The following is a 21,587-nucleotide window of genomic DNA, read 5'->3' as shown; positions in this document are numbered from 1 at the left end:
ATTCTCCTTCAGCTTTTGCACTAAACTGGCTAGGACTGGCTACCAGGGGGTGTATAAGCTCAGAGGAAGGAGCTACACTTTTAGGTGTAGTACTTTGTGTGTCCTCCGGAGGCAGAAGCTAAACACCCATGGTCTGGGTCTCCCAATACGGAACTATAAGAAAAAGAATTTACGGTAAGTAACAAAATTCTCTCTTTCTCTAGCTTGCTGGCTGGAGAAGGGGGAAGTTCTGCTGTTTGCAGAAAGTCTTGCACTTGCACAGATAATTTCCCGGTGGCAGGGGGAGGGCCCAGGGCTCAGGGACTCACGCTGTTTATTTGCTCTGTTTATTTGCTCTAGCAGAAAATCCGGCTGATAACTACCAGTGACAAGCTGTGTGCTGACTGGAGGGAGAGGGAGGAAAACTATCAGAAGTTCCCTTCCCGCCGATTTCTACCCACAGCAGGGGGGGCACACTGACTTCATCTTCGCGCTCTTTTAGCGCTAAGGCCCCCCCCCCAGGAAAGCGTGCGATGATCTCCATAGAGCTTAATCCTTCCTGAGGACAGGGCCATCGGCTGATTCTGGTGAGGTGCTTGCTTCACTTGTAGCTCTGCTGAGCATTGCTCCCCCTACTGGCATACTCATATTAGGAACATGCAAAATTCTAAGGGCACTAAGAGTGCTAAGACCCACATAGCCTATTATTCAGCCTGCACTGCCTGCCACGCTGAGCTACCACGTAAACACACCTCTTCTCTCTGTGAGTCCCGTGCCCCTATAGCCCCCCAAGACCCCCCTGCCACCACCATCGTCAGCCCAGAGCCTAGGGCTCCCAGCCCACCGGAGTGGGCACAGTTTCTGTCCCAATCCATGAAAAAACTGTAACAGAACCTGGTGCTGGCTATGCAATGTCGTCCTCCACACCCTTCTGGGTCCCTGGACGGAACGCAGCATGAGGATACCCCTATGGAGGATCCTTCTGAGGTAATCCGGGCACATGCTTCTCCGGTTGCAGGGATCAGGAAAAGAGCACACGGCCGGGTGTCTGCAGCGGGCTCTCCCTCGGGAGCACACAGGGCAGGCTCTCCCACACGCTCCACGGCTTCTGAAGAGCTGGAGGAGGGAGAATGCTGTTTATACCAAGAGGATTCCTTGGTTTTAGCCTCCCCAGATGATCAAACTGCAATAGACTCCCTTATAGCAGCAATCAACCAAACTCTGCATGTGGAGGATCCCCCATCCACTACCACTGACCATGCAGTCTCCTTTAAGAGGGCAAGGAAACCCCAAAAGGTTTTCGCTGATCACCCAGAGTTTCAGGATATCCTCACAAAGCAAAGGGAGAAGCCTGACAGGCGCTCCGGTAACCGAAAACTCATGGAGTCCCGTTACCCTTTTGCCTGACCTGCCCCTAAGGGCTGGGCCGATCCGCCCTCGGTCGACCCCCCCCCCCCCCCTCCCCAGTCTCCCTCCTTACCACAAAGACGCTCCTGTCTTTACCCAATGGTTCCTCCATCAAGGACCCGACAGACAGACAGGTGGTGCACCTCGTCCGCTCTGCTTTTGAGGCTGCGGGTTCCTCCCTCTCGCCCTCCTTTGCCTCTGTGTGGATCGCAAAGGCGATCTCGGTCTGGGCAGAATCCTTTACACTTCGCTTGAGGAATCCCAGTTCACTCATACCTTCACAGAGGTAACAGCTCAAATGGCCGCTGCGGCGGAGTACCTCATGCAGGCCTCCATGGACGCTGCTACCTGTGCAGCGTTTGCCGCCTCAAATACCATAGCCATCCGTAGAGCTCTCTGGCTCCGACAATAGCGAGCGGACTCTGCCTCCAAAAAGTGTCTCACGGGCCTTCCCTTTTTTCCAGACCGATGGTTTGGCGAACGTCTGGACAAGCTCATTTCTGACGCCACGGGAGGAAAGAGTACCTCCCTCCCCCAGCTGAAGTCCAGGACGTCCTTCACCAGACGTCCACAGTCCTCGTTCCGCTCCTTTCGGAACTCATTTGGTTGGTGGACATCCCGTGCTGTCCCCGCCACCAGCCGCGGACTACGCAGGGACCGACCTTTTCAGCTCTCCCCGAAACCCACTTCGTCATGGCAGCCTAGACCGAAACAGTCCAGGACTAGGGAGACTCGGCCACGACGTTTTCCCCCCCTCATGACTACTTCGGCGCCCCAGAAGACACACTCATTGTAGGAGGTCGACTGCGGCTCTTTCATCACATCTGGGCTGCCGCCTCAGACGACAAATGGGTGCGAGACCTTGTGTCTTCCGGTTACCACATAGAATTTCGGACCCGACCCCCGAGTCGGTTCTTTCTCTCAAACCACCCAAAGACTCGAAAATGACGCAAAGTTTTTTTTCTCAGCAATCCACTCGCTCCAAACAGCAGGAGTGATAATACCTGTCCCAGACGACGGGAAGTTCGGGGGTTTTTATTCCAACCTCTTTGTGGTCCCCAAAAAGGAAGGGTCAGTTCGACCCATCCTGGACCTCAAACACCTAAACAAACATGTGCACATACGGAGATTCAGAATGGAGTCCCTAAGGACCATTGCATGGTCGAAGGGGAATTCCTCGCCTCCATAGACATCAAGGACGCGTACCTGCACATACCCATCGCCCCAGACAACCAAAAGTTCCTCCGCTTCGCAATTCAGGACTCCCACTTTCAATTCGTAGCTCTACCCTTCGACCTTGCCACCGCACCAAGGGTCTTCACCAAAGTCATGGGCATGGGAGCCGCCATGAGCGTCCTTCACGCCAGGGGAGTAGTCATTCTCCCTTACTTGGACGACCTCCTCATCAAGGCCCCCTCCTTCCGCAACTGCTCAACCAGCGTACAGATCACTGTGGACACCCTATCCCGCTTAGGGTGGCTAGTGAATCTGGACAAATCATCCCCGATCCCATCACGATCCATCACCTTCCTGGGCATGTCCCTGGACACCCGTCGGGGCTTGATCCTTCTCCCTCGGGACAAGGCGATCGCTCTTCAACGAGCGGTACGCTGCCTTCTACGTCCTCCGTCTTGCTCCATTCGATTCAGCATGAAAGTGCTTGGCAGGATGGTGGCAGCTATGGAAGCAGTACCCTTTGCTCAACTGCACCTCCGCCCACTGCAGCTAGCCCTTCTAGCGGCCTGGGACAAGAGTTCCTTCTCCCTGGACAGACATCTTCACCTGACGCCTTCAGTCAGGTGCGCACTCCGCTGGTGGCTTCGGTCAACATCCCTATCGAAGGGGAGATCTTTTCTCCCAGTGAACTGGCTGGTCCTGACCACGGACGTCAGCCTCCTAGGCTGGGCAGCAGTGTACCGGCACCACACTGCTCAAGGACGTTGGACGCCCCATGAGTCTTTCTTACCCATAAACATCCTGGAACTCCGCGCGATCTTCCTCGCGCTCAGAGCATTCTGCCCTCTGCTAGCGGGTCGTCAGATTCGAGTCCAATCAGACAATGCGACAGCTGTAGCCTATATCAATCGGCAGGGGGGCACCCGCAGCAAAGCGTCTTATCTCGAGGCCCACAAGATTGTCAGCTGGGCCGAATCGTCGGGATCAGTGATATCAGCGGTACACATACCGGGGGTAGAGAACTGGGCAGCAGACTTTCTAAGTCGCCAAGGCCTGGCCGCCGGAGAATGGTCTCCACCCAGATGTGTTTCTACACATCTGCACTCGCTGGGACACATCAGATGTGGACCTAATGGCCTCAAGGTTGAATGCAAAGGTACCCGCGTTCATAGCCAGGTCACACGACCCGCAGTCCATCGGCGCGGATGCTCTAGTCTGCTCCTGGCACCACTTCCGCCTGCCTTACATATTTCCACCTCTATCCCTGCTGCCGCGGGTAATCAGGAAGATCTATGCAAAGGGAGTCCCGGTGATACTGATAGCACCGGACTGGCCCAGGAGCGCCTGGTACGCCGAATTAGTACAAATGCTTCACAGACGCACCATGGCTCCTTCCAGACATCCCATACTTGCTGACCCAAGGGCCCATTTCCCATCAGAACTCCAGAGCCCTGAAGCTGACGGCATGGCCATTGAGACCTGGGTATTAACAAGAGTGGGGTTCTCCCCCGCGGTTATTTCCACCATGATCAGCGCCCGAAAGCCTGCTTCATCCCGCGTTTACCACCGTACGTGAAAAATCTTCCTTTCATGGTGCAGGGAAACTAACGTCCAGCCTATGCCTCTGGCCATCCCCAGAATTCTCGACTTTCTACAGTCTGGCTTGCAAGCGGGGTTGGCTCTCAGTTCCCTTTAAAGGGCAGGTCTCAGCGCTCTTAATCTTCTACCAATGCCGCCTGGCTCAAAAACCGCAAGTCAAGACCTTCCTCCAGGGCGTTTCCCACATAGTTCCCCCATACAAACGGCCGCTGGAACCATGGGACCTCAACCTCGTTCTGGACGGTCTCCAGAGGTCTCCCTTTGAACCCCTCAAGGAATCCTCCCTTGCTCTTCTGTCCTGGAAGGTAACATTCCTGGTGGCAATTACGTCCATCAGACGGGTTTCGGAGCTAGCAGCACTCTCTTGCCGCGAGCCTTTTCTGATCTTTCACCAGGACAAGGTGGTTCTGCGCCCCCTTCCGGATTTTCTTCCAAAGGTTCTTACCCTGTTTCATTTGAACGAGGACATTGTTCTGCCTTCCTTTTGTCCACACCCGGTTCATAGGGTGGAAAGGTCTCTGCATTCGTTAGACCTCGTCAGAGCTCTCAGATATTACATATCCAGGACAGCCCCCTTTAGGAAAACTGACTCTTTGTTCGTCATTCCTCAGGGGCCTAAGAAGGGACAGGCAGCTTCAAAGGCGACTCTGGCTCGCTAGATTCGCTCTGCAATCCAGGAAGTCTACCGCTTGCAACTCAAGCCCATTCCTACTGGGCTGTGGGCTCATTCCACGCGAGCAGTTTGCGCTTCGTGGGCCATTCGGCATCAGGCTTCAGTGGAACAGGTGTGTAAGGCTGCGACCTGGTCTAGCCTACATACGTTTTCAAAGCATTACAGAGTCCATACCCAAATTTCAACTGAGGCAAATCTGGGTAGGAAAATTCTGCAAACGGCAGTAGAGCACCTCTCTCAGTAGGCGCTCCAGGCTGTCTGGGACTGGTTTCTAGTCCTTGGGTTGTGTTGTCTTCTTTTATTTTTCCAACCCATGGACTGCTTTAGGACCTGTGTCATGTCCTGTGGCATGGTCCTGTGTCCCCCAATGAGGCGTCAGAGAAAAACGGATTTTTGTGTACTCACCATAAAATCGTTTTCTCTTAGCCATCATTGGGGGACACAGCACTCACCCTGTTGGGCCTTGGTTCTCTCAGTACCTTATTTGGTTATGAATCTTCTTTTCTCATGATCCTCTGTTGAGAAGTGTTTACTGGTTTTTTTTTCTCCTACTGCTTGTGTACTAAATCTGAGGTTGCCTGGCCCGGCCAGGGGGTGTATACTGCAGAGGAGGAGCTATGCTTTTGCATCTACTTAGTGTCCTCCTATGGATAGGAAGCATAACACCCATGGTCCTGTGTCCCCCCAATGATGGCTAAGAGAACGATTTTACGGTGAGTACACAAAAATCCGTTTTTTAAGGTTGTTGGTACCATTGAGAAAAACGGCAACAAAAAAGTAAAAATGTTCCGGGTCTTGGAGAATAGCGACACAAACCACATATATATATATATATATATATATATATATATATATACCATACTATATATTCTACTATATTATATATGCTATATATTCTACTATATTATATATGCTATATATTCTACTATATTATATATGCTATATATTCTACTATATTATATATGCTATATATTCTACTATATTATATATTCTACTATATTATATATGCTATATAATATATTATAATATTATACAAAGTTCTTAATTTCTTTTAGGCCTAGGACACACGGCAAGAAAAACGGAGCGAGTGGAATGTGATAAAAAATCACATTCCACTCGGACCAGTATTACTCTATGGGGCAACAATTGATCCCATGAGCGATTTATTTTCTGAGCCCTAATCGGATCGAGAAAGCAGTTGCAGCATGCTGCGCGTGGAGTGTGATCCTGTTCTACTCACACCCATTCAAGTCTATGGGGGTGAGAGAAAAATCACACTGATCTCACATTACACCGGTGTAACTGAAAAACAGGCTGTCACTAGGGTTCTTAAACAAAACTGGAAAGATGTGAAGACTAACCTGGGAAGCCTTGTTTATGGCCAGAAGAGTCTATTTCTAACACTTGGGAAAAATGTTGCCTTGTATGGAAGAAATGGTAAACCCACGTAAAAAAACACTAGAATGGTAAAAAGAAGCGGATACTGTAAGTGTACCAGTCGAAAAATCCCAAAACCATGTATGAAGATCTCATGGAAAGATGGAGAAGAGAGAAAAAAAACACCTAGAAATTGGAATGTAAAGAAGGCCATGACTGCAGCCATAAACCAGTCATACACTGAAGAGGAAGACCTGACCAAACATTATAGATGTCTGGCTAAACGATAGTGGGTTACGTGTAGAAGAAATGCTTTAATCTCTGTTTAAAAGGACCAATCCTGGGAAAAATACAAACCCGTAAAAGTGGGAAGATGGGAAACCCTGTCTAGTACTCTTACCTAGACCTCCAGGACTCTAGGAGACCATCGTACAACCTGACATAAGGTGAGGGCAGAACGTAAGAAGTAAGCCAACCACCACAATGGGTGCTTTGTCAGGGATGGATGCATCTGTGAATCAAGCCTAAAAAAGGGGCGCTTCATCTTCAAAGATTGATGTTCTGAGGAACCATAGAAAGAGGAACACACTAGCTATAAGGCCAGCTAGAAGACGTGGGTGACCAGACAATAGGGTTTCTTGGAACGCCCTTTCTTGGTGCCTTTGACTGTGTTAAAAGGGTAAATAGAAATATACTAAATGACGATGTGTGTAAGAGGACATTTCACATCAAAGTCTCTCAACTTCAAGGTACTATGAGTGGCTCAAGGTAGGCTGACAACCTCCTTCCTTGATTTAGCGTAATGATTCGTGCTAACCTCAGACTATAATGCAAATGAGATCTATTCTCTGCCAGCAAGGCTGCCTGGACAGAGGTCTCCACTGAAGGCTAGAGAAACTCCCTAGAACGCTAGGCAAATACGCTGTACTGAGGGGTCTCTCATGGTTGGTCTGAAGCACTGTAGTTAGTACTCCGAATACTGTCTGGTTCACCTGTGTGATGATTAGCCTTAGTAAATGCTAAGTACTGTCTAGCACAAACAAACCAGACACCCTACTAAGCTGTTTTTGCTTATTGGTCTGACTCACCCCGCGAAGTGGTCAGTGTACCATATGGTTCGCTTGTGTGATACCCGCACTGAAAAGTGTCTGGTTGCTGAAGTAACTCACCTTAAACTGAAGCGGACAACTGATATATGCTGCCCGAACCACAGGCATCATGTATGAGGCACTGGTTATATGATCTTAGTCAGATATGTTTGACTGGGAAACGCAGGCTTTAAAGGCAGCTGGGGATCGAACTATGCTGGAGACTGGTCGTTCAGGCGGGTGCCTGACAGCTTCTCTCCACCAGCCATGGAGTGACAGGTTTCTCCATATACACATATATGCAGGGAACGACCTGTCAGACAAGGTCAGCTGGTGGGGAGAAGCCGTTAAGAGTCCACCTGTGCGACTAGGTACGTTTGCTCGACTGACAGACTAAGAAATGGTCCGAGAATTGTTTGGTTCATTTACATGAAAAACCCCATGATCAGAAGTGTCTGCTAGATGTTCTGACATTCTGGGAAATGGTCAGAGTACTGTTTGGCTTATTTGTGCGATATGTCGTACTGAGGGCTCTCTGCTAGACCAGGAGATGCTGGGCAAGCATTTGTGCATGGTCCTCTTAGAGAAGGAGTCAGGAGGAGGGCAGTACTAATATGGGGACCCTTTGTCGGTCCCTGGGGCAGACAGACTTGCCTCGTCCTGTAGGCGGCTGTTGATGAGTAGACGTTGTCCACTGGAGCAGGGCCTTAAAGTCTTTCCTAGTGACACCATACTCGTCCTACAGTGCAGGAATAGCAATATCCCTAAGAAAGAAGCTTCTCCTCTGCAGTGCCAGAAAATTAATGTGGCATCGCATAAGTAAAGAGTGGAGTGGACGGGATTGGGAAAATGCTTGAGAATAGCATGCACAAACTAGATTGGCTGGAGGTAATGTTGATGGAGATGCAAAAGCACGCAACTTTGATCTGTGCAAGAGAGGGGATAGAGGCTTTGCATGATGGGAGGCAGCTAGACCACAATAGAAGCCAGGTACTAAATTTTGTCTTGAAAACCCCTCCGCCACCCAACCCAAGTCATATTGGGTGGAGTGTCTGCACAACGAGGGCTGGGGATTGGAGCAAAGCGTCCAGCACAACGCAGGAGAAATGAGGGTGCCAGAACGTAGTGTGCCCTACTCATCTCTCTCGAGGAGGCTATTTACTAGAGTTCCTGGATCTTCGCTAGAACCCTTACATCCGTTTTCTTTCCATGCCACTCTTCGGGGGTGCAGGAGACAAGGGGAGGGACTGACTGCCGGGTCTCCGGAACAAAGTTGCGTTAGGGAATAATATACTGTCAACCAGACCAGAGAGGAGAGTGTGACCCTTTCAGCACTGTGCTCTTCATCTTAGGTGGTGTGAACATGAGGCCATTCCTATCGGTTTATCAATCTAACTGGCAAGATTTAGAATAAAAAACAAAAGTAAAGTAGTTCTGGGCCTCTGGCCTGTGTCTGCCTCCTACGTGACACTAACATAGACTTGCTGTAGTCCGATGTCCGCAGGTGGGTTCCTTCTACAAGGGATGAGCCGAATTTTGTAATTCCTAGTGTCAGCAGTCTACACCCATGGTTCCTGTGTCTCCCATTGAAGCAACTGAGAAATTATTTCCCTTTGACATAGTTGTTTGTTTTATTTATTTTTTATTTTTTTTTGTCGGGATGAGTTGTAGTTTTAAGTGACAGCATTCATTTTACCAAACAACGAACTGAAAAAATGGGGGAAAAAAATTGAAATGGTGGAAAAATAAAGTAGTTTCACCATTTTTCTTTGGGTTTTGTTTTTTACAAGATTTATTGTGCTGTAAAATAAAATGGTTCTCCAGGTCAGCTCGATTTCACTGATACCAAACATATATTTTTTAAATTGGCATAAAAAAAAAATTGGAATTTTGAAAAAGAAAATTAAGTTTGTGTTGACAATTTTTGAGACCCGTAGCTTCTTTATTTTCGCTTCGATGGACTTTTATGAGGGTTTGTCATTTTTCGGCGTCAAGCTGACATTTTATATTGATACCATTTTAGACTATAAACAACATTTTTATCACTTTTTATTAACTTTTTGGGGGAAATGCAGTGGATGAAAAATTAATCTGGGTGCACCATAGCATCGCAACACGTAAAATGAAGGCGGAGAGCTTGAAGTCTTGTACATCATTGTATGTAGACTGAGCCCTCGCGGGCAGGGTCCTCTGTCCTCCTGTACCAGTCTGTGTTTTGTATTGTTTGATAATTGTACTTGTCCCTATTTTGTACACCCCTTTCACATGTAAAGCGCCATGGAATAAATGGCGCTATAATAATAATAAATAATAATAATATATGTAAATAGATGTGATCTGAGATAGTTCCCGGGTTTACGTAACACAGCCGCTACCTGTCCTACATAGACTTGGCACAACTCCTAACAGGGATAGGGCAAAGAGACCGTACATCCACAGTGGTCGTTGCTAAGGGGTTAAAGGTCTTATCCAACCATTAAGTCATATTCATTGTATAAGTTATAAATGGGGAACCCTATATGCCTTTTTACAACCAACATAACATAGATGCACATGCAAAAAATCCTACTAAAATAATTAATTGGCTGGATGTAAAACCTCTAATAGACATAAAAAGCACACACACATAGAGTGAAGCACCAAGAGGTGGGAGAATATAGCAATGACAGATATTATGTAATAGCCCAATGGGTCATGATGCAAAGTGTTTTAGTATGGCCAATAACAACAAAAATATGAAATGAAAAAAGTCATTCTTAAGTATCAGAATATATGGAGGGAGTCTAATAATCCACCAACACAAGCCGGTATAGGCAGAAGTCAAATGACAGAATGAGAAATACGGGGCATAAAAACCTTCATATAGATCGAAGTTGTTCATGTAAATCATTAAAGCTATGTGTCTTCAAGCACGCGTTTCACTTGAGCTTCCTCAGGGAGTGGTGAGGTAAAAGAGGCAAGATAGAATGGAGCCAAGAAAATGTGCATTCAATAATACCTAATTAACAGACGCCCGTGCAATCACTATACCTCAGTTCGTGGTGCTACCGCAAGGTGCGGATGAGTGACAGCACAGTCAAGCATCCAATCATGTAGTTCTGAATGATGTCAGTGACATCGCCTACTCTACCATGAACGCTCAGCCATCACCTGCTCTACCATGAACGCTCAGCCATCGTTTACGCCACCATGAACGCTCGGCCATCGCCTACTCCACCATGAACGCTCGGCCATCGCGTACACCACTATGAACGCTCGGCCATCACCTACTCCACATTGAACGCTCAGCCATCGCTTACTCTACCATGAACGCTTAGCCATCACCTACTCCACCATAAACGCTCAGCCATCGTCTACTCCACAATGAACGCTCAGCCATCGTCTACTCCACCATGAACGTTCAGCCATCACCTAATCCACGATGAAACCTCAGCTATCACCTACTCCACTATGAACTCTCAGCCATTACCTACTCCACAATGAATGCTCAGCCATCGCCAACTCCACCATGAACGCTCAGCCATCGCCAACTCCACAATGAACACTCAGCCATCGCCAACTCCACCATGAACGCTCAGCCATCGCCAACTCCACCATGAACGCTCAGCCATCACCTACTCCACCATGAATGCTCAGCCATCGCCTACTCCACCATGAACGCTCAGCGACACTGCAGAACGTTTTTGTATATAAAAGTTAGAAATTTTGGCAGTATGGCACTACTTGGTGCCCAACACACTTGGTGTCCCTGCAGAATATCATAGAGCAGTTTTGGGAGGCCCTTTGGTATGGAAATGTTTTACGGGGTAACCACATTGAATAAAGAAATTATAATTTTGTGCCAAAAAAGGTGATTATGGTAAGAACAATATTCTAATGTTATATTGCGATTCTTTCTCCAGCTATTCCCAGCAGGAAGCTAAAGTGTGAAGCTTCGTCCTCCGCTGAAAATAAATTGACAAGACCATGTGAGGTGTCTGTCCAAGGGAACGCTGTACAGCCCACGCTCTCCGGAGTAGAAGCAATTGTGAAACTTGGTGAGGACTTTTCCTTTTCTTCCTTCTTTTTGCCTTCCCCATGTTATCCAGAATGCAAGTGGAGTCATTCTAGGGGGCAAAAAAGTAATGTTAGAGCTCATTGTAAGTTACATTGTGACTGCAAGTCACTTGCAACACGTCATGGTTATGTTTTGTGTGGGTCTTGCCTCCTTTGCTGTTTCCTTCAATGGTTTCTATCCATAGCCGATGAACTCTGTAGCCCATGGATTCCCTACCGACGGGAGTCCTCAGTTCTGGACTTGCTGTGACCCTTTTAGCAGGGGTATCTTCTCCCCATCAAAATAGCACAGTAGACTATGCTTTCATCGTCTAACTCCTTTTGGTTAATTCATACAGTATTTGGCATCTTATAATATTTAAATGCTACATGCCAGCTCATTTTTTACATATAGTGGTACGGCTGTATAGGCACTTGTCTGTTGTGAATATTATCAGAGATGGTGCTGTTCCCAGGAGTGTTTCTGGACTCCCTCTGGTGGATAGTGCTGGTAGTGAGTCTGATTCTGCATCTGTCGCTCAGACAGGTGTGGGAGATGATTGCTGTTTCAGGAAGCCTATGGAGTCCAGCCTGGGGGGATATAGGAAGGAGGTCTCTGTGTAACCTTTTTCGTTCCTTTGCATCGGTTTTGTTCCCATGTCATCCTGAGTCTGCAGCTATGCCTGATAAGTATTTTGTTCTAGAATTAGAATTAGAAGCTGAATTTACACTGAAAGGCGTTTCTGCTTAATCTATATCTTTTTCTAAATCTGTGTTTGAGAATATTCCCTTTTTGTTTCTTGCAAGTGAATAAGTGCTCTTCCTGCTTTTCGGAGGGCGACTTATTGACAGCAAGAAAAGTAGTTTTTACTCCCTGTTTGATCAAGAGTTTTGTATTTTTGTATCTCCTGTGTTTTGTAGTTATGATCTTTACTATTATATTTGCATTTTCTATTTAAATGTATTTGCACAAGAGTTCCTGATATAGTGGGAGGAAGATCGTGTGATCTTTAAGGGAATTTTTAATTATCAGGTGTTGATATTATTCAGGGTTTTAACTAGCTGCAACCAGCAATCTATCATATACTTTTGTATCTAGCTAGCAGGGCCTCACTTTGCTTATTTCTATGTCTACCATCTGTGTGTTGTTTTTTCTTACATCACCGTCATTATATGTTGGGGGCTTTGACTTTCCTTTGGGGCTGTTCTCAGGCAAGTTAGGATTCCTCATTCCATCTTTGAGGTTAGCTAGTTCTCCGGCGGTGACGAGGCGTATAGGTTGGTTAGGAACGCTCCACCGCTATTTCTAGTTGTGTTTGTGTAGTTAGTGGATTGCAACCAGCTAAGTTTCCAACTACTCTTGTGTGTTTATCATCAACATTTTTTAAGGGATTTTTGCAAGATCTTTTGCGGTCTCCTGACCATAAAGGCTGCTTTACACACAGCGGCATCGCTAGCGATGTCGCTGGTGAAAGCACCCGCCCCCGTCGGTTGTGAGTCGTGGGCAAATCGCTGCCTGTGGCGCACAATATCGCTAGGACCCGTCACATGTACGTACCTGCCTAGCGACGTCGCTGTGGCCGGCGACCCGCCTCCTTTCTAAGGGGGCGATTTGTGCGGCGTCACAGCGACGTCACACGGCAGCTGTCCAATAGAGGCGGAGGGGCGGAGAGCAGCCGAAAGAAAGTGACGTCCACCTCGTTGCCGGAGGACGCAGGTAAGATGTTGTTCCTCGTTCCCGGGGTGTCACACATAGCGATGTGTGCTGCCTCATGAACGACGAACAGCTTGCGTCCTGAAACAGCAACGATATTTGAGATTAGAACGATTAGAACGACGTGTCAATGATCAATGATTTGGTGATTAATTTTGATCGTTAGCGGTCGTTCGTACGTTTCATACGAAACGACGTCGCTAACGAGGCCGGATGTGTGTCACGAATTCCGTGACCCCAACGACATATCGTTAGTGATATCGTTGCGTTTAAAGCCCCCTTAACACTTGTCCCTTAATATAAATGACACTTTTTTTGTATGAAATCTGATGTTCCAATCATGAGAAATCTAGCCTAGAAATAATATGCAAATCAGATTGGAAGTGCATTAGGGGCGTGTCAGTGCCTTTTGTACTGCTTAATCCTGACACCCCACTCTATTTGCATATATTTTCTAACGTAGATTTCTCATGGTTGGGGCATCGTATCTCTACAAAAAAGGTATCATTTTGTATTGTGGTACAAGAGCCTTCACAGCCATACAACTACTTCCATATGTAGATGTGTGCTGACAGATGCCCTTGAAATATTATTGCCCATTAAAGTGAACCTGTCAGATGCAATATGTACTCAGAACCATGAGCAGTTCTGGGTGCATATTGCTAATCCCTGCCTAACTGATCCTGTGTATAGTTGTATTAAGAGATCTTTAGAAAAAGTATTTCTAAAGATCCTTTATGATATGCTAATGAGTGCAGGGACTAGTCACAAAGCTGTTATTTCCCCCCTTCTAGTCCTCCCTCTTAGCATGTAAGCACACCCCTGTGGGTATACTGAAATGCCATTAATTGCCCAGCGTCATTAGCGGTGACTTGCGTACCTGTGTCCGTTGTCACCGCTTCAGACGGCAGGTTTAGGGTCACTGCGCATGATCACACTGGACAATGAATAGCAGGGATGTGTTAACATGCTAAGAGAGTGGACTAGTCGGGGGAACTAACGCCCTTGTTACTAGTCCCTGCGCTCATTACCTTATCATAAAGGATCTTTAGAAATACTTTTTTTTAAAGATCCCTTTATCTATGCTCCTATAGGCAGGGATTAGCAATATGCACCCAGAACTGCTCGTGGTTCTGGGTGCATATTACACCTGACAGGTTCCCTTTAAGTATGCTTAATAGGGTCATATTGAATAAAGTATTCTATCCGCTACCATCGTACTTCTAGACAGAAATTAAGAATTTGGTTTTGGTGGCACCGGCCAACCTTCTTACGCTAGTTTCACACTTGCATTGGACGGCTTCCGTAGCATTGCGTTGTGTGACGGATGCATTGCATATAGTGGCACAACTGATGCTATGGATCGTACAAAACAACGGAAAGCTTTTTCTTTTTTTTTCTTCTTTACAGTTTTAACTATTGTGAACGATCAGCTGATCGCTCTCAATAGCCAGCGGCCGGTCGCTCAGCTGAGCGCTGTCACTTGCCGGCGGCCGGGCATGCCGGCGGGCGGGCGCTCAGCTGAGCGCTCTCACTTGCTGGCGGCCGGGCATGCTGGTGGGCAGGCGCTCAGCTGAACATTCGGCCACCGCAAGACAAAATAAAGTTTGTGATTTTAAAAAAAAAAAAAAAAAAAAAAGAGCATGCGCAGTGAAATCCTGAGGATTCCACTGCTCAAAACAACGTTACATGCTGCGTTCCTCCCGCTGGGCGGAAGCCAACGGGGCGTCGCCCAGCGGAAGCAACGCAGGTCCTTTTGGCACAATCCGTCAACCATACAAGTCTATGGGAAACAGCGGAATCCGTTAACGGATTCCGCTGTTTTCCAAAATGGCGGATTGTAACGGAAGGAAAACAACGCAAGTGTGAAAGTAGCCTTAGGCTATGTCTGCGATTATGGTGCATGTGATCATAGGGTAGGCGTCTGACAGCGGCTGCAGTCAGGATGGATGTCTAGCCATTCATCCCCTATAGAAACATGTCTTGCGTGGTTTTTTTCTTCATCGTTCCTATGGGAGACCCAGACCATGGGTGTATAGCTTCTGCCTCCGGAGGACACACAAAGTACTACACTAAAAAGTGTAGCCCCTCCCTCCGAGCATATACACCCCCTGGATAACCAAATATAGCCAGTTCAATGCTTTGTGTTCAGGAGGCATACATCCACACATGCATTCTCATCTGATTTTGATTTTTGGAAAGAGTTTGAAGAAAAGCGGGTCCAAGCCTGGACTCCCGGCATGTCCCTTCTCACCCCACTGTGTCGGCGCTTTTGTTAAGGTTGATTTCAGGGCTGGAGCCTTACATGCCGCGCTCCTTCACCATCCCTCGGGCTCTGGCTTGAAGTGGGAGCCAGCACGGTTCTTCCTGCCTTGCAGGAGACCGGTCTCCATCCGCAGCCCTTTCAGGATCCTGCTGGACGGAGCACTCATCCCTCAGGGACCTGGCCCTGCGTCTCACAAGCTAAGTATCTGAGACGTTATTATCGGGGGTCCCTTGTACTTTATTGTTGGGGAGAGTGTGCTGTGTATCTATTGTGACATTTCCGGCCGGTTCTCTGGTTTTTACCTGAGAACCGCGCCGATGGTGCCTGCTCGCCGGCCGCATCGTTAAATTTAGGCCCCGGCTTCGCCTAAGGCCTAGTTTCGCTTTCACTGCCCCTGCATGCCAATCATGCAGAGGGACAGTGCGGCTCCGCCCAGCGGCTGTTCGGCACAGGGGAGGGACACTCCTCTCTGGGGTAATATTCCCTCCCCTATATATCTCCTTGGCCCTCCGGATCCCGCTCTTAGAGTAGGCCCCGCCCCCTCTCCTCGCTCCGGCGCCATTTTATCAGCGTTCTTATGCATGTCTGCATAACCACAATTGTGACAGCGATCGGCGCTGGCCATCTCTCTGGGGGTCCGGGCTGTGGGATCTGGAGGGCACAGAGATGTCCCAATGTCAAACGGTCTGGAAAGCCACAACCTCCGGTTGTGGACCTGCTTATATACTCTGCGTATATACTCTGCTGGGGGTCATTCTGGCTCAGAGCCCCCACTTCAGCAGCATGTCTCACACTAGGAGCAAGGCTGCAAGGCTGTACTTAATATGCACTGCATGTAAGCTCGTACTGCCTGTACTGAGCACATAACCACATTGTGATGCCTGCTCTAACATGGTGGTGCCTCAGCCTGGAGGCTCATCCCCAGTGGTCCCTCCGGCTGCTCCGGCTCCGGTGGCTGAGCCCCCGGCTTGGGTAGAATCCCTCTCTCCAGGGGACAGATGTCCCGGACACTGCTGAGCATGCATCAGCCCCCTTCTCAGGGCGCGTCTGCTGCTACGGCTCGCTCAGCAAAGCTCACAGAGGATTCTTCATCTGGCTTAGACCCCGTCCTCCTAAAATGGAAACGCAGGGTCCCCTCTCCTTCTTCGTCCCGCGGCTCTGATTCACGAGCTGACTCGCAGGACAAGGAGGATGCCTTTACTGGGGGCTCGGACGCTACCTCCATGTACCCCATTGATCTGTCCGAAAGTGACGCAGATGCTAGTGATTTGATTGCGTCCATTAATTTTGTACTGGACCTCAATCCGCCTGTATCAGGGGAGCACCCCTCTCTGTCAGAAAAGCATCAGTATACCTTGCCTAAGAGAACAAGGAGTATGTTCCTTAACCACTCCAGTTTTCAGGCCACTGTGACCAAGCCCAGAGCCTGTCCTGACAGACGCTTCCCAAAGCGTGGTTCTGATGACCGTTTTCCGTTTCCACCAGAGGTGGTCAAGGAGTGGGCTCATTCACCAAAGGTAGACCCTCCGGTATCTAGACTCTCAGCCCAGAAAGTTGTATCAGTGGCTGATGGCAACTCTCTTAAGGATTCCACTGACCGCCATCTGTATATTCAGCGGCAGGGGGCTCGTTGTCCCCATCTTTTGCAGCAGTGTGGGTTTTCAAAGCCATCTCTGCTTCTCTAGAGGAGATGCATTCCCTCACCAGGGACTCTATGCCCGAGATGGTTGCCTTAACTTCCAGGCTTCAGCCTTTTCATCCTATGCCAGGTCTGCCATGCAGGAGGCTCCACACTGCGGTGGCTTCGGCCAATTCTCTCGCTATCCACAGGATCTTGTGGCTTCGAGAATGGAAGGCAGACGCTTCTTCCAAGAAGTACCTTGCTGGGTTCCCATTTGCTGGGCCCAGGCTGTTCGGTGAACAACTGGATGAAATTATTCAGGAAGCTACTGGCGGGAAGAGTACTTCCATGCCACAAACCAAATCCAGGAACCTGTCCAGGGCAGGAACCAGTCGAGGTTTCGTTCCTTTCGTTCCTCCAACTGGTCGTTCTCTAAGCCCTCGGCCTCGTCCACTAACTCAGCCAAGGACCAAAAACCCAACTGGCGCACGAAGCCGCGTCCTCAGAAGACCGCAGGAGCTGCTGCCACTAAGGCAGCCTCCTCTTGACTATCTGGCCGCGCCAGCAACGTCCTTGGTCGGTAGCAGGCTCTCCCGCTTGGCGACATGTGGTTTCAACATGTCTCCGATCAGTGGGTGCGGGATATCATCTCCCACGGCTACAGGATAGAATTCTATCCAGCCCGCCAAACAGATTTTTTCTGTCAACTCCCCCCTGCTTCAAGGCCGCCACCTTCTCTCAGGCCGTGGCATCCTTGCAGGCCAACGGAGTAATTGTACCGGTTCCCGCCTGGGAACGGTTCAGAGGTTTCTACTCAAATCTCTTCCTAGTCCCCTAAAGGGACGGTTCCTTCCGGCCCATCCTGGATCTCAGGCTTCTCAACAAGCATGTTCAGGTGCGGCATTTTCGCATGGAGTCTCTGCGATCAGCCATTGCCTCAATGACCCAAGGAGATTCCTTGCATCCTCGACATCAGAGATGCCTATCTGCATGTGCCAATTGCAGTTTCACACCAGCGTTGGCTACGTTTTGCAATCGGAGAGGAACATTTCCGATTCGTGGCTCTTCCCTTCGGGTTAGCCACGGCCCCTCGAGTATTCATCAGGGTCATGGCAACTGTGGTTGCGGTTCTGCACCTCCAAGGGTTGGCATCCCTTTTCCTGGACAGCCTTCTGGTTAAGGCTTCATCCAGTGCGGAGTGCTTCGCTCACTCTCGCCACTCTAGTCCAATTCGGGTGGCTTGTCTTTTTCCCAAGTCCACTCTGACTCCGACCCAAAAGCTCACGTACCTAGGGATGCAATTCGAGACTCTGCCGGCACTTGTGAAGCTGCCCTTAGTCAAACAGCAGTCCCTTCACTAGCGGTGCGCTCTTTGCTGAGGCCCCGCCGTCATTCCATCAGGCACCTAATGCAGGTGCTGGGTCAGATGGTGGCGTCAATGGAAGCGGTTCCCTTGCCCAGTTCCATCTGCGTCCCCTGCAGCTGGACATTCTCCGCTGTTGGGACAAGCGGACTTCCTCCTTGCACAGGTTAGTGGCTCTGTCGCCACAGACCAGGGGCTCCCTTCAGTGGTGGCTTCGGCCCCTCTCTCTTCAGGGACGCTCCTTCCTGGCCCCGTCCTGGGTGATCCTCACCACGGATGCCAGTCTATCCGGCTGGGGAGCAGTATATCTCCACCACAGAGCGCAGGGCACTTGGACTCCGTCCGAATCAGCCCTGTCGATCAATGTGCTGGAAATCAGAGCTGTGCTTCTAGCTCTCTTGGCCTTTCACCAAGTTGGCGGGCAAGCACATTCGAGTCCAGTCAGACACGCCACAGCGGTTGCCTACATCAACCACCAGAGCGTGACACTCAGCCGCCTGGCAACGTTGGAGGTTCAACGCATCCTTCAGTGGACGGAGGATTCCAGGTCCACCACATCCGCAATCCACAACCCAGGCGTGGAAAACTGGGAGGCAGATTATCTCAGCCGTCAAACCGTGGACAGCGGCGAGTGGGCTCTGCATCCGGCAGTGTTTCGGTCAATCTGCCGCACTTGGGGCACTCCGGAAGTGGATCTTCGCTCCCACGATCCTCAGGCCTTTGCAGCAGACGCGCTGGTTCAAGATTGGTCCCAGTTTCGTCTGTCTTACGTGTTTCCCCCTCTAGCTCTTGCCCAGAGTCCTGCGCAAGATCAGAATGGAGGGCCGTCGGGTCATTCTCATTGCTCCAGACTGGCCCAGGCGAGCTTGGTACCCTGACCTGCTCCATCTGTCCGTTGAGGTGCTGTGGCATCTCCCGGACCGTCCAGACCTTCTCTCACAAGGTCCGTCTTTCCGCCAGAATTCTGCGGCTCTCAGATTGACGGCGTGGCTCTTGAGTCCTGGATCTTGACGACTTCTGGTTTCCCTCCTGAAGTCATCTCCACTATGACTCGGGCTCGGAAGTATTCCTTGGCCAAAATCTATCACAGGACCTGAAGAATTTTCCTGTCCTGGTGTCACCCTTCCGGCCATGCTTCTTGGCCTTTTTCCTTGCCGACCCTCCTGTCCCTTCTACAGTCCGGTCTGCAGCTAGGACTATCTCTCAATTCCCTCAAGGGACAGGTCTCGGCTCTGCCAGTGTTGTTCCAGCGGCGTATCGCCCGGCTGGCTCAGGTGCGCTCCTTCATACAGGACGCATCTCACATCATGCTGCCTTACCGGCGGTCTTTGGATCCCTGGGACCTTTAATCTGGTCCTCACGGCTTCCAGAAACCCCCCTTTGAGCCTCTTAGGGAGGTTTCTTTGTCTCGTCTTTCACAGAAAGTGGTCTTTCTAGTGGCCATAACTTCCCTCCGGAGAGTCTCTGATTTGGCTGCACTCTCTTCGGAGTCACCTTTTTTGGTTTTTCATCAAAACAAGGTGGTTCTCCGTCCGACTCCGGACTTCCTCCCTAAGGTGGTTTCTCCTTCCACCTTAACCAGGACATTTCCCTGCCTTCCTTTTGTCCGGCTCCTGTTCATCGCTTTGAAAAAGCGTTGCATACTCTGGATCTGGTGCGGGCGCTCCAGATCTATGTGTCTCGCACCGCTGTTCTTAGGCGGTGCACCTCTCTTTTTGTGCTGACCACAGGTCGGCGTAAGGGCCTCTCGGCTTCTAAGCCGACCCTAGCTCGTTGGATTGAGTCGGCCATTTCCGATGCCTACCAGTGTACTCGAGTGCCTCCCCCGCCGGGGATCAAGGCACACTCGACCAGAGCTGTCGGTGCCTCTTGGGTTTCAGGCACCAGGCTACGGCTCAGCAGGTCTGTCAGACTGCCACTTGGACTAGTCTGCATGCCTTTTCGAAGCACTACCAAGTGCATGCTCATGCTTCGGCAGATGCGAGCTTGGGCAGACGCACCCTTCAGGCGGCTGTCGCCCATTTGCAAAGTTAGGTTTCGCCTACTTCTCAGTTTTTCTGTTTATTTCCCACCCATGGACTGCTTTGAGACGTCCCATGGTCTGGGTCTCCCATAGGAACGATGAAGAAAAAGAGAATTTTGTTTACTTAACGTAAATTCTTTTTCTTATAGTTCCGTAATAGGAGACCCAGCACCCTCCCTGTTGCCTGTTGGCAGTTTCTTGTTCCGCGTGTTATCACCGGCTGTTGTTGTAGACAGAGGTTCCGGTTGTTCCGGTTCTTGCTCTATCTCTACTTGTGGGTGGCTACTCTCCTTCAGCTTTTGCACTAAACTGGCTATATTTGGTTATCCAGGGGGTGTATATGCTCAGAGGGAGGAGCTACACTTTTTTAGTGTAGTACTTTGTGTGTCCTCCGGAGGCAGAAGCTATGCACCCATGGTCTGGGTCTCCCATTACGGAACTATAAGAAAAAGAATTTACGGTAAGTAAACAAAATTCTCTTTTTTTTTTGCAATGACACTAGTTTGTTTTTTTTTTTTTTTATACTTTTTGAGGTGGTGAAAAACCATGAGTTTTCTAATGTAAACATCTTCTGGAAAAAAAAAAATAACTCCTCCGTATATAGTTACAAAAAAAGTTAGAAATCGACCAAAAGATGTCATTTGAACGCTATGGGAACTATGAGCACATGTAAGATCTTATTTGTATACACCGCTTCTCTCCCGGAGACGTCTGGATTATCCGTGCCATATCTGTAAGGCCTGATCATTGGAGATCATTAACTTGCCGGCAGTGTGCGGCTGCCCCCGCTGGGTGTATAAACAGAGCATATGTACAGCGGGAGGCAATGAAGCATTTGTATACAGAGCACAGGCCTCCAGCGCTGCCGTCTCTGTCATCAGACGCTTTACTTCCAGGGGAGAGATCACCGCTCCCTCCATGAGTTGGGCGCCCCCCGCCACCCACAGACGCCTCCAATCTGCACATTGCACTTGTGACTCCTAATAACAATCCTTTCTAGCAAAATGCGGGCACCGCTGGCAGCAAACGAGGGAGCCTAATGAAGAGATCACATCCCTCCCTGACATTTCTGCAACAGATTTAGGCTTTTTTAGTTTTTTTATTCCAGCATTTAGAGCAGAGGATAAATGCAGAAGCGATGTTTGCAAGAGCCGCACTTGTAGACATTGGCGTGTTTGAGCAAAACTCCGGTTATTAAGTATGGCTGGCATTTTCTACTTAAGAGACTTTATGATTTAGTGAGAGTGTCACTTCCAATAGCCCCAT

At 49.2% G+C, this 21,587-nt stretch overlaps 1 protein-coding gene across 1 annotated transcript in view; it reads left to right on the top strand.

Moving 5' to 3' along the window:
• KCTD3 (potassium channel tetramerization domain containing 3) overlaps positions 1-21,587 on the top strand; it is a 148,338-nt gene that overhangs the window by 26,538 nt on the left and 100,213 nt on the right. The window contains exon 7 of the mRNA XM_075339133.1: positions 11,202-11,336. Coding sequence (XP_075195248.1) covers positions 11,202-11,336 — 135 coding nt within the window. The remainder of the gene's footprint in view (positions 1-11,201; positions 11,337-21,587) is intronic.

This window comes from Anomaloglossus baeobatrachus, chromosome 3 (assembly GCF_048569485.1).
Source record: "Anomaloglossus baeobatrachus isolate aAnoBae1 chromosome 3, aAnoBae1.hap1, whole genome shotgun sequence".
Lineage (NCBI taxonomy): Eukaryota > Metazoa > Chordata > Amphibia > Anura > Aromobatidae > Anomaloglossus > Anomaloglossus baeobatrachus.
Note: the sequence above shows the minus strand (reverse complement) of the source record. Positions and strands in the feature narration are given on the sequence as shown.